The following is a 13,371-nucleotide window of genomic DNA, read 5'->3' on the forward strand; positions in this document are numbered from 1 at the left end:
ATATGTTAAACTTCCAAGTGCTTCTTTAAATATAGGCCCGCACATGGGTTTAAGAATAACAGCCCGCCACCACTGGTTAATGCCAATATTTATCTCGTATATTGAAGATGTACTTTTCAAAATATCAAAATATCTTAATCTCTCTCTATATACAATTTCTCTAAAGAAGAAGATCCTAAAATGGCTTTGGACATCTCCAATAAAAAAAGAGATAAGAAGTGAAGAAGATCCAAAAACGGCTTTGGACATCTAATTTAAACCAAAAAAGAGATTCCTTGTGTTATTCTATAATGCATTACTTAGAACCTAGTCTGATGGTTTCTTGCCAAATGAGCTATGTCGTAATAAGGATTATTACTAGTTCTATGTATGTTTGTGTATTGTATCTTGGCATGACCGACTTGATGTCCACTCCAAGACTTACTATGTATGTTAACTTGGTGTCCACTCCAAGACTACCATTTGTGTGTAGGCATTTCCATATTGGTTTGTAAGGTTTTGTATATATTGGAGTCCGGATTTGTTCACCTTCACTCGAAGCTGGTAGAATCTACCAGTGTACCTATTGGTCCACATTGCACCCAAACAGTTAGCATTAACCATATTTGTAATTTAATTTTTTAATTCCTAATTTCCAATAATATAAATAGGTACTCGCTATGGGCACAGCCCATTTTGTGTTGGGTGGGACCCCAAAAAAAATTATTTTACAAATTTGCCATTGACAAAAAAAAAACGTAATTTGTGTTGGGCACCCCCAACTAAATACAAGTAACCTGGAGCCAACCTGTTTAACCTTTTTCTTTTTCTTTTCCCTCATTCCTAATCCCTAAACTATACCCTAAGTGGAGGAACTTTGAAATAGTAAAATGAAGACCCAAGCTTTTTAGAACACGAAGATGAACCATTTAATGAACACATGAGAGAAAATGAAGAAGAGAGAGGAATGGAAGATGACCAAATGAGGGAAAATATTCGAAGTGAAGAAGTTGCAATGGGAAGTGAAGCCGAAGATGATACGGAGATAGGAAGAAATCCTTGAAGACATAAGGTAAACCTAGCTAGATTTTTATATTTTCTGTGCATGTGTTTCACCCAAGTCCCCAATGACCCCACCACATCGAAATTGGACATATTGAACGAACCGGTCACATCGATAGTTATGAGTCCCAAACGACCCAGCTACATCGATTAACTTCAGTCTAAATGATATGACCATATTGAATTGGGTGAGTCCCAAACGACCTAGTCACATCGAATGAGAAAAAAATTATTAAAATGAAATGAAATTTCACCAAATCGATGACGTACGTAATTACAATTCTAATAAAATTGTATAAAAAACCATTTGTATAATACATCACTTAACAATTGTTCTTCATGCAGGATCCTTTGCTAGATTCCGAAAACCCTGGAAACTCAAATGACGTGGATGATGTTCAACCGCTTTCAATGGATACAACATAAATATTTACTACAGATGAGGTACAGATTAGGCATTGATTTTATTTGTTTTTATTTTCTAAATGAAATTATATTAGTGTATTGATTGTTGTTTCATTTCATATATTTAGGTATTTCATACACGTAATGAGGTAATTGGTTGGGCAACTTCTCGGGGAAAACAATGTAATGTGGTTGTGGTAATTGGGAAGTCGCAAACGGGAACCGAGTACCAAGGTTGGATTTAACTTGTGAGAGTTCGGGTATATATCGTTCACACAAAAAGGTAGGTCAAGATAAGACTAATAAGAGAAATACGGGAACAGTAAAATGTGGATGTCCATTTAAGTTAAGATGTTGTTTCCAACGCGGCACTGTGGATAGTTGGAAAATTGTTGTTGTTAATGGTATTCACAACCATCCACTGGCGAAGACCCTTGAAGGACATGCATTTGCTACTTGGCTGACCGTTCCATAATTCGAATACTTGTCAGAGATGACTCAAAATTCAGTTAAGCCTAAAGAAGTTTTCAAGTCTATCAGAAATAGGTATCCTAAAAACCTATCCAGCATATATCAAGTCTATAATGCGAGGCACAAGGTGAGGACATTGGATATGAATGGTCGCACACAAATGCAGAGATTGCGTGAGATGTTAGCAAAAAACCATTATTTCGAGGAGGTGAGAGAGGATATGAATACGGATGAGATAACGGGGTTGCTATGGGCCCATCCAGAGGGTGTTAAGCTAGCTTGGACTTTTCCAAAAGTTATCATCATAGACGCCACCTACAAAACCAATAGGTATCGGTAGCCTTTTGTATAGTTTGTGGGGGTGACTTCAACCTAGAAGTCTTTCACGGTCTGCCAAGTGTTGCTTCGGTCTGAAATAGCGATAGACTATGAGTGGGCTTTGCGTCAGCTTAATGGCTTGCTGGGTGACGAAAGGCCATCCGTGATCGTGTCTGATAGGGAGTTGGCCTTGATGCATGCCGCTGATATTGTGTTCCCTAACGCATATAAGCATATCTGTAGATGGTATATCGCTACGTGTGTCCTTCAGAAATGCCTTGATTTTTTTCCAACCACAGAACTTGTAGAGAAAGGCCAGTTCTCGTGGAACACTGTAGTGAAATCGAGGACTAAGGATATCTTTAACCGTAGATTTGCTACTTTGGAAAAACATTATAGGGTTGAGTAATCCAATTTTATCAATTATCTGCGAGAGACTTGGTGGCTTTACAAGGATCGCTTCGTATGTTGTTGGACAAACCAACACATTCACTTTGGGAGTACAACAACCAATAGAGTTAAAAGGTCTCATGCTCAGGTGAAAAGTGTTCTAGGAAACACAAACAGACATGACTTTCTAGGTATGTATTACTTGATTCACCCGATTTTAGAGATTTAGATGTCCGAGATTAGAGATACTTTTGAGAGGAGTCTGATTCTAACTCAGCACTGCCACAAAATTCGGTTATTTCGTGAACTCAAAACCTGGTCTCTATAAAATGTTTGAACTTCCTTTTTGAAGAACTAAATACCCGCATAATGGATGCTACTAAAAATTCTGAGTTCATTTGTGGGTGTTATTTGCGCACCAGCCATGGATTGCCATGTGCTCACGAAATTATAGAACTTCAAAAGCAAGAGCGGTCCATATCTTTGAGTGCTATCGATCCCTTTTGAAAAACTTTGTCTGCTTCTCCAAATGTGTCTGTGGGTGTTGGTCCCGATTGTAGACGTTTGGTGGATATGTTCCATAAAAGGTATGAAATGGCTTATGAAGAAGAGCAAAGTTGTAATTCTAGGGCTGTTAGTCTCCAAATTTCTTGCCATTGCTCTTTTTATTGTGATCTTCGTTAAACGTTTAGATATAGTACTATTTGTACTCGTGGTTATGCCACTCAAGTCATTATGAAATGAACACACATAAATTTAGTATTTTACAATCTACACTAACTTTTACAATAGAGTTACCAATGTTTTCTAACATTTAAATTGAACGTGTTCTTGTCATTATGATACCCTCGAGTCCTTAACTAATCTGTGGTGTAACTCGAGTCACTATGGGTAACTTTAGTGATATAAAGGTAAAATTCATAAGAGTTTTCAATTTTTATTATTATTATTTTTTTGACGTTTAGACAAAACTTGGAAAAATAGAGTTAGCATTTTGATTAAAACATGGGCACCATAGCGCCACATCTGACAAATTTATTTTTCTATATACAATATAAACATTGTACCTTCGACACATACAACACCTTTAGAAAATGTAAGAGCTAAATATTTGGGAAAGAAAATAAAAGAAAAAAAAAACATTCAACACGAGCATCTTCTATGGTTCATAATATCTATTATAACAAAAATATAGTTATTTTCTCAATATATGACCCAAAAATCATGTTATCATCGTTGGCAGATCGAATTGGCAAGATGTGTGCATTGAGCCTTCTTTCATAAAATCTGTCACTCAAGTGCCTATAAGAAAACGAACTATTTATTAGAAATCAATTATACAATAATCAAAACTTCCAAATTATATAGAAAGGAACTCTTTTCTTAATTACTTCAACAATTGGTTTATTGATGGTTTTTGGTATATATAGACCAAGGTGGCTTGGTACTAATGTGAAGTGTCAACATGTCAGAAACCCATTTTTTTTGTTCCAATTACATGCACTAAGGGAAAGATACAATAAAACTACTATATTTACCTGAAAATTTTAATGAAGTACCTGATCCAAGATGATTCAATGCGACTGGAACACTGAAATGGAAACACAAAGTTAACAGAAAAGAAAAAAAACGAAAAAGCTTGGGGAACCAAAAGCTAATAAATTAGCAAGCAAAGGGAAAGTAATAAAGTAAATCTTTCTCTGATCTCTATTTCTTTAGCTATGACATATGAGGCATAAACAAAATGTAAACTTTCCATTTATTAGTTCAATCTTGCAAAAGAAGTGTTGAAGTCTTTGCACTCTGTACATACCGAAATGAATGTAGATTCTTTGTTGTTATAGGCATAGAAATAAACTTGAACAATTAGAAGGAAATGATGTTAAAATGTACTTGCCTTCACAACTGTCGTTTAATCCCAAGGAATCTTATTAAATAGAAAAGATTTATTCATTGATATTTTACTACTCCAATGGTTCATTTTTTACTCAAGTCAGTATTTTCAACCACAAATTCAACCTCATATTTTATGCAAGTTTTTTAACAAATTAATCCCATATATAAACTTGAACACGTTCACTTAATGAAAGATCTGTACCCTTAACACAAATGTTCAAAAACAAACAAATGAATAAACCCTAATAATGAAGTAAATACCTACCAGGCGTCCATGCCATTATTAAAACTCTATAGATCATTGTCATTTTTAAAAAGGTCAACCATAAAGGCTTTCCCATAGTAAAAAGAAAAAGGGACATTAATCATAGTGTAGTTTAACTGTTTAAGAACATAGTTAAGGGTAGAAAAATTGAGAATCTCATTTCGATGTAACTAAGAACTGATTTACGTCGTACTTGAGAAAGGGAAGACAGAATAGAGCAATGGCAACAAAGTTTGCTTCATGCCCAGTACTTGACAGAAAATAGAGTTCTAGCAATCTGTTACACTTTAACCATCTAGGCTTCACAAACTATGGTAACTCCAAAAATCCATATGTCGTCACAGCAGCTACAGAGTCTTATTCAAACCGTAGTCTCCTGTACCCTTTCTTGACACCCTCCTCTACACCCTCCAAAATCACCAAACACTCGGCCAAACAGCTTGTTAACACCAATATTCATGCATAGCACCTGAAGTATGGGTCTGCAGTTACACAGTAATAAGTGCGTTTTCAAAATTCTGATCTCTGAGTCCTTCTCTCTCTCATGCCCCCATGATTCTAATAAAACAAAATGGAGAGTGATCTGAAAGGATATTTTATTAGGATTGAAATGTTCCTACTTGGTATACCATTCGTTCGTAACAGTGTGACTTTTGATTTTTGATGCTTTTTTTCCCCTTAGATTGCAGCTTCCTAACCATTTTAATACTACTCTCTTGGCACTGTAGTTTCACAGTAATAAGTGCAAATGGAAAAAATTGAACATATTAATCTATCTAGATAAAAAATCTAAAAATGATCACAATGACCATACCCATATACATTGATTAAATGGTTCTAGATAGGGATATCATTATATAGTTACCATTACTGTTAATCAAAGCAAGCAAGAAATCAACTCAAATCGCAGAAAAATAGACCAACCTTAGATAATCACCTTATTTATAGATGATAAATTTGATCACTTCTGTGTTTTAGAAATAGAGCAGTCGTGTATCACTCAAGTGGATCTTTTGGAAAAAAATCAACTAATAATCGTATTAACTCATGCTATGAGATCTGCACTGAAAATACTTTTATTGGTTCCTTGTAGATTTGTATTTGGAGTGGTGGAGATAACAATGTGTCACAAAAATTATAATAATTAAAAAGAACGAAGAACAGAGAAAGTACCAGTTATCTCCAATTAGTGAAGAAGAGTTAAAGTCGGAGTATTTGCTTGGGAGTATTTTTGTTTTGTTTTTGTGTGAAGAAAATGGTTGTTTTTACGGTGCAAAGAGAAGGAAAAGGCAGGGGTGAAGAAAAGCTTTTCTTTGTTTCCGTGGTTTAGTTTTTTGGGTGTCTTTGGTAAGAAGTTTATTGTAAGTAGGACTCTTAGACAAATGTGGTGTAAATTGTGCCGCTCTACCGTTAAATGTACTGATTGTATTAACTATTAGGCGTCCGATGTAGGCTTCACGCACAGTGCTTAAAAACCAAGCTGTTTTATTATATAGACTAGAATTTAACCTGTGGCGATGCCACTCGATTGTCGATGGTTAAATTCATTAGTAAATTTGTCGTTTTACACGATTTAGCTTCACCTATTTTTTGGCATCTAAACAGAACATGTTTTCATCATATTGTCATATCTATATATATATATATATATATATATATATATATATATATATATATATATATATATATATATATATATATTTAGTATTATATATATATATAATAACTAAATTAATACAATTTACATATATAATTTCCTATGCTTAGCCTTTTGATTATTTTGAATAGAATATTACATTTCTCTGGATCATCATTGTTGCGCAATAGCGTGGCTTATTATTAGTCCTCCTATATATTTTTGGCGCTTCCATTGGCAGGAAAAATCCGTTGAGACGTGTAGTTGATTTCTAACACCATTTATAAATCTATCCATCACAGGACTTGATTCCTCGATCGACTTCATGGTTATGAACTGTACACGCAACCACTGCATCCATGTGTTTGGATGTTGTTTTTTATGATTTTAGAGCCTTTGTACTTACCACAAACATAGAATGTTGTCTTATTGACGATGACGTACAATGCACATTATATCCCAGTGTAGTAGATTCAGGTCATGGCCGGTTTGCATCTGATGAACTACAGCGATCTAATTGAAACTCACCTATCATTGCAGTACAGTTGAATGCGGTAGCGGGTGCAGAGCTTCTGTCTAGTTGGTAGGATATGCATATGCAAGATGTACTATGCCCCTCTATTTCCACAGAACTTTTCTTAAGCATCCAATATCTCCTATATAATTACAATCTCTGTGAAGCACACTGCAACATTGCATTGTTCTTAGAGTAATGATGACGTTGTATCCTTAGCTACAACTGTGAAGTAAATCATTCTAGCCAAATTTATGTTAGGTAGATTTTGTGTGCCTACAACTTATATAGAACATCAGCTATGCCACATCCACACCGCGTGTGCATTCACTAACATAGTAAAGATGACAAAATCAAAACAATTAAATCAATATTGTAAAAGTTAAAATTAAAAGGCTTAAGAAAGGGGAGAAAATGCGTCTCAATGCAAACAATTTCAAGGTAGAGATAGAGTACAAGTGACTTGTTCAAAAAGAAAAAAAAAATGGCAATTGCTTTTGTTTGACACGGATAAAACAAATAGAAAGTTCGATTCAATCATATAGCTTTTGTTTAATTACACCCTAAAGTACGCTATGGGGGATGTGAATAACCTTGAGCCACACCACGCTTTGCCATTGTATCACCTCCTTCCAAGTAGAGGACATCACTACATGGTTGAGCGACTTCATTGCTTGTTCCTATCTACTTCTCATGACCCATAATACTTCCTAGTTACCAAAAGACTGAATTACTGACGTAGAACCTGTTGCGATCCATAAATTCAACCACCTTTAATTTGCTGAACAGCTACTCAACACCAAGCCCTATAACCCAGCACTGTGAAATAAGCTGTAGTGTTTAGCAATATTCTACTAAAAGCACCCATGACTCGTCCAGCGTTAACACAATGTTAATGTTAACATGCTAAAGTTTTTTTTAAAGCCAACATAACTAAGGGTTTATTGAAACATAAAGGTGTCATCAAATAATATTTGTATCAAATTCAATAGTATTACAACAAAGTAGCTAACTAAGCAACTATTGAACCACCACGCACCAGAATTCTACGACCTTTTAACGTATGACTGAAAAACTAAAATCTTAACATAATTTATTTGCTTATTAAGTGCATTGAAAGCAAGTTTACCTGAAGTTAACAAAGTTGAAATTTTAATCTAAGTCCAAAACTGAAATCGAACAAACTAACAGCTCTATACTGAATTAAAATTTGAAAATATGGCAGTGATAGTTACATTAAGGTACACACAATGTGAATCGGTAAAATTCCCAATCTAGATTAATGGATCGGAACACTGAAGTGTCAATGAACTGATGTACTATCATAATAACACCACTTTCAATCAAATAAAATTATTGGGTAAGCAACCTCTAGCCAGTTAACTTTTCAAAGAAGTTGAATTATGAAAAAGTCCCAAATTGTAATAGACATACATGCGATACTAACAAATTTATAGTTCATTATGTCGTTCATATTCTCCAATTATATGACAACGCCAAAGTCTAAACCTAGGAAACAAAATTGTATAACGTGAGGTTAGGAATTAAAGGTAATATAACAAAAAAGAAAAAGAAAAAGAAAAACAGATCGAATACCTTCTAAAAGGAAAGTCACCCCTGTAGTAGAGAGTTTCATCCTTGCTATCAAAAGACAATAAGAAAATAAGTAACTGTGTCCTATAAGGCGATGGGAAAGATATAAGAACAAGATAATATACCTTTGATATATACCTTTGATATAGAAATTCCACTTACACAATTGAAGGATAACATGTTGTAAAAAGTGAGTACCATTGCCTATTCGTATCTTGCTCCTGCAAAATTTTGAGTATCCACAAAATATCTAAATGTTGAGATAAATATAATTAAGTATCCATATTTAATGCTATGGAGAGTTTGTCGATAAGAAGGCTATGAGGATTAATATAGAGTTTGTCGATAAAAAAGCTATGGAGAGTTTGTCGATAAGAAGGCCATGAGGATTAATATCGAAAGGTTTTCTTTGAGTACGTTTTCATAAATATTGTTTCCTAATTGGAATCAACTTACTTTTTAATCGTGTCGGTCTACCATCAGATGTATTGATTGTATTAACTATTAGCCATCCAATGTAGGCTTAACACAAACCACTTAAAAACCAAATTGTTTTATTATACTAGCCATTTGGCCCGGCCCATGGCCGGACTTGCTACATAGATAGCTAAAGACTCAAAAACCTAAAATCCACTTGAATAAATAATATATTTATATTGATAGAACGGGGTAATGTGGCTTCTTGGGAGCATTCTCACCAAACTTGAAAATTATTGGTTTTTCAAAATCATCAAATACCTAATAAAAATGGAAATACTAATCATTGAACAAAAAAAAACACATTTGTCCATTAACACAAATACCATAAATAGTTATTAATTGACTTAAATCCTGCTAGTTCGAAATTCCTACGCAATATCATTTGAATCTTGTTTCAAACTACTAAGTAGTGTACCACTACTCATTTACTCTCATTAGTCATTACACACGCATGCAAAACATAACAGAAGCAAAGGACACTAAATCAGAAGTTGAAGCTCCCCAAAACTCCAAATCAAGACATACAATACCATTTCAACGAAACAAAATTTACTTACAAATATGTATACCTTTGTACTGAAAATGGAGAAATGTCCTGATTTAAGTACTGTAGGTCTGACCTTTATAGTGAAAGTCTCTATTAGAGCGACAATCAAGTATACCAAAACAATTCTCTGCAAGTAAAATAACAAATTCTTGAGAAATTATTTGAATCAGGCAATCAGCTAAGAAATTAGATAGCTCTTGCTATGATCAATTGGCGTAGAAAGGCCCAAGCCTAGTTACCAGTCTCTAGATCAAATCATGCATTTAGAATTGTAGGATGGAGTAGGATTGCTAACTCAACCCAAACTTGTGTCGTTGCATGTTATGGGTCTAGTACAACCCAAGTTGAAATTTACCCTTAGTTTCCTGGGCTTTCACAGTTTTGTTTTTCTAAAATATGAACAAAAAAAAAGGTTAGCAAACCTGAATAATGCCACGCCAATGGATTTGCTTCATGTCAATTCCATAAGAGAGGTCGTCAGGAGCATGAGAGTAGACACCTTCAATCATATAGAAAGTTGTGTTAGAAAAAAGCCAGAAAAGTTAACAATAAGAAATATTTCGTGCAAACAAACAGTGAAACACGAAAGATCACCTCATCAACAAAAGCTTAACAGCTTATGAAAATATACATGTAATTCTTCTTAAAAAAGAAAAAAAAAAAACAGCTAAACACTGAGATAAAAATGAACTTCATAACATCAACTTTGAGGCAGACTCTTATCAACTTCTCATCCTCAAAGTCAATTAACAGTAAGTTCTTAATGACAATCGATACTAAGTAATGAATGTTGAACATATAAAGTGCAATGAAAACTTCTTCAGTTTGACTGAAATTTAACCAAACTCCACAAAATGCAAACATCAAACATCTAAAAGTGGAAATCAAAATCCATATTTAACATGGATGCAAGCACAGGATAGAGTGAGCAATGGTTGCTTCGAATATATAAAGTACATTATCTTTAAGAACCTAGAATGAACATTCAGTATTATGCCGAAGTTGTGGTAGGAAATATTTTTTTCAGGGGCTAAAAAATAAAAGGAAAAATGTAAACTTTTTAAGTTTGCCGATCAAAAAGTTAACCTTTTAAGTTTGCAATTAAGAATGCAATGTGAAAAATAGTTATACTTCTCCACTACCACAACACTTCTATTTTATTTTAGCTAGTGACAGGTTATATGAAGATGGAAATAGTTGAAAGGAACCCTATTCATGGGTTGGCTGACTAAGCTGTCAATATTGTAGTTATAAAACTGCTGGTATTGGGCAAGGTCCTTTGTATTGTTAGGGATTACTCAAATATTTCATGGTGCCAGGAACATAGATGAATACCGTGACAGGGATTACAGGAGAAGTCGTAGCAGAAGTAGGGACAGGTATCGAGGAAGGGAAAGAGATCGCTATCATCGAAGCAGGAGCTGCAGTCTGTCTCCTGTTCACCACAAAAGCCGTAGTCGGGTAAGGTATGATGATGATTATCGACGAAGAAGTAGGAGCCGCTCATACGACAGGTACCTAGTTTGCAGAGATGGCTGAGCGCGTTCTGTTGTGTTACTGTCTTTCTTTTTTTCTTCCTGATCACCATCCAGTACCTCCCCTCAGCGAGGTCCTAGTCCTAGGAAGAGCCCAACCCCGCATGTGACTCCACCTTATGGAGGTGATAGTCCAGATAAACGCAGCATGGATGAAAGATCACCAAGTCCAAAAAGTGTTTCGCCGCGGAATAGATGTGCTGATTCTCGTAGCCCATCTCCTCGTAATTCAGATGCTGATGTAAGTATCCAACTATCAGTATTCTGGATGTTGTGAATGAATTTGACTGGCCTAAATAGGTAATTAAATTGGCACCTGTATATGTTTGTTTTGCAGGATTGATGGCTAGGGCACAACATGTGTGGATAGATCTTTAGTTATCATGTAGGGGTTCGCTTCTTGGGGGCAGTCTTGTGTTTTGCACGTCATCATTATAGTTTGAGAGGCTACTTTGGTGTTCATGGATTTTATTCGAAGGTTAACTATTTTGTTGTTCAACAAAAAGAAGCATCACACTGAAGAAGTATCTACAAGGAGTGTATCAACTAACTCTGCAAATACCAAAAACTGCCGGCCCAAAACTGCCAAACAGATTATTACAAATCAACTTTACAAAATTCTGACATATCATCAAAATTTCTAACAGAACTGCTTAACTGCTGCAGGCCTTCTGCCAAGAGCTTTAAGACCTTATGTCAGGACCTTCTAACAGCTTAGTGTTTTCCTACTTCTTGACCCTCAACATGCATTAAGCAACAGAACCATGTCTTCAATCTCCACCGACATATATGCCTTGATAAAGACTAATTCCTATTAACCTAAAAAAAAAAGGAACCATCTCTTTAGTACATTAAACAATAGCTTCAAACGATAGCATGAGGCTTATGCCTAGGTTTCCTTCAAACGATGCACCATGCATGGAGGCTTATGCCTTGAGGCTTCCTTCAAGCAATACAACACGCACTTGAGCAACATGAAATAATGTTAAGCAATTGGTCTATCCATCATGGCATAAAAAAGGAGGGTGCCTCGTTTTTTACCCTTCTTGCCAACTATGTTTGCACCTTATGAGTATATGCTGTGACCACGGGTTACAGAGGTTTAAGAACTTCAATCAAATCAACATTTTTGCCACCACTGTCCCGTAACTTAAAAGAAAATTATATATGCTAAATTATTGATGCCATAGGAAAGTCTATTAGGAAAATTGAATTACTAAACTATAAGACTCAAAGACCATCTATTTACACGTACTGAAGGAATTAGTTATTTTTACTTCAATTCATGAATAAGTGACTCCCAATAATTTTCTTCTTCCAATATATCCATCCTAAGATTTGTTATTATGCATTTTCAATATCCATTCAAAATGGTTGGTTCATAACTCACAAGTTACGTTTTAACCCATGGAAGTTTGAATTACTAAACTATAAGACTCAAAGACCATCTATTTACACGTACTGAAGGAATTAGTTATTTTTACTTCAATTCATGAATAAGTGACTCCCAATAATTTTCTTCGACTAACTTCAGTCACACTATGGAAAATACAACACGGCAGTCACATTTGAGGGAATATCATTATGTCTAGTTAGATCTCCTGCTAGCCAACAGAACGCACCTTTTCCAGATACTCTGGCTTCACCCCATGGATTCATTCCACTTCCATAGTTATGAAGATTTAAAGCCACTATAGACCTTACACTGCAAATACATAACCTTTGTCAGATCACCTGATTAAAGACAAATCAATACAGCGAAGTATCAAAATTCAAAATTGCATATTAAAAACAACATAGTTCATGCTATTTCTATTTATTCTAAGAACCATGCCGGGAATTTAGATAACCATCAAGGAAAATATAAAATGCATAAGCCTCAGGATCTCATATGTCCATAGGCCATCCCGTTATGGATATTTATACAACAAAATGAAAAAAAATTCAAAGTTTTCAGATTATGTAAAATAAAAAAGGTGGAAGTATTGCAGCTCACCTTGAAGGAATATGAACTTGCTCCCACTCCGAGCTATTGAGCTTCTTAATATGCATCCTTATAATATTTTTGAGTCCCCTGTGAGCATTAATTTTGAGAATGCATATAAGATAAGCACAATATTGTAGGTACAAATGTTCCCAGCCAACCAATGCCATTTTAATCTTATATTCTTGCAGTTTTGAATCTCAAAATCTAGTTACACACTTCCCATGTTATCCCAATTCTCAATAAAAACTTCAGTGGCAGTGGGAGAATCTGCGAAACATTACCATCTAAGCAGT

At 35.0% G+C, this 13,371-nt stretch overlaps 1 protein-coding gene across 2 annotated transcripts; it reads right to left on the reverse strand.

Moving 5' to 3' along the window:
• Positions 1–7,362: 7,362 nt before the first annotated feature.
• On the reverse strand, positions 7,363–13,371 carry LOC147512115 (diacylglycerol kinase 7-like). Of its 2 annotated transcripts, none has more exons than XM_086599446.1 (6): positions 10,892–11,156; positions 9,979–10,055; positions 9,579–9,683; positions 8,668–8,750; positions 8,533–8,577; positions 7,363–7,755 (listed from the first exon to the last, which is right to left on the reverse strand). In XM_086599446.1, the coding sequence occupies exons 1-4, from the start codon at positions 11,142–11,144 to the stop codon at positions 8,688–8,690; spliced, it is 498 nt and encodes a 165-aa protein (XP_086455572.1). In that variant the 5' UTR covers positions 11,145–11,156; the 3' UTR covers positions 7,363–7,755; positions 8,533–8,577; positions 8,668–8,687. The 2 variants fall into 2 exon arrangements, with proteins under 2 accessions (XP_086455572.1, XP_086455573.1); XM_086599447.1 differs by lacking the exons at positions 7,363–7,755; positions 8,533–8,577; positions 8,668–8,750 and adding exons at positions 12,714–12,796; positions 13,088–13,371 and having other exon boundaries at positions 9,399–9,683; positions 10,892–10,991; positions 11,075–11,910.

The sequence above is a fragment of the Coptis chinensis genome, chromosome 3 (genome assembly GCF_015680905.1).
Source record: "Coptis chinensis isolate HL-2020 chromosome 3, ASM1568090v1, whole genome shotgun sequence".
In the NCBI taxonomy this organism is placed as follows: Eukaryota; Viridiplantae; Streptophyta; class Magnoliopsida; order Ranunculales; family Ranunculaceae; genus Coptis; species Coptis chinensis.

What these genes read in the sequence shown, in the direction of transcription:
- LOC147512115 (XM_086599446.1), bottom strand. Translation starts at nt 11,144, where the DNA reads ATGGTGATCAGGAAGAAAAAAAGAAAGACAGTAACACAACAGAACGCG. An exon ending in ATTGGCGTGGCATTATTCAG is followed by an intron (nt 9,684 to 9,978) that starts GTTTGCTAACCT and finishes TTTTACTTGCAG; the next exon opens with AGAATTGTTTTGGTATACTT. An exon ending in TCTCCATTTTCAGTACAAAG is followed by an intron (nt 8,751 to 9,578) that starts GTATACATATTT and finishes AAAATTTTGCAG; the next exon opens with GAGCAAGATACGAATAGGCA.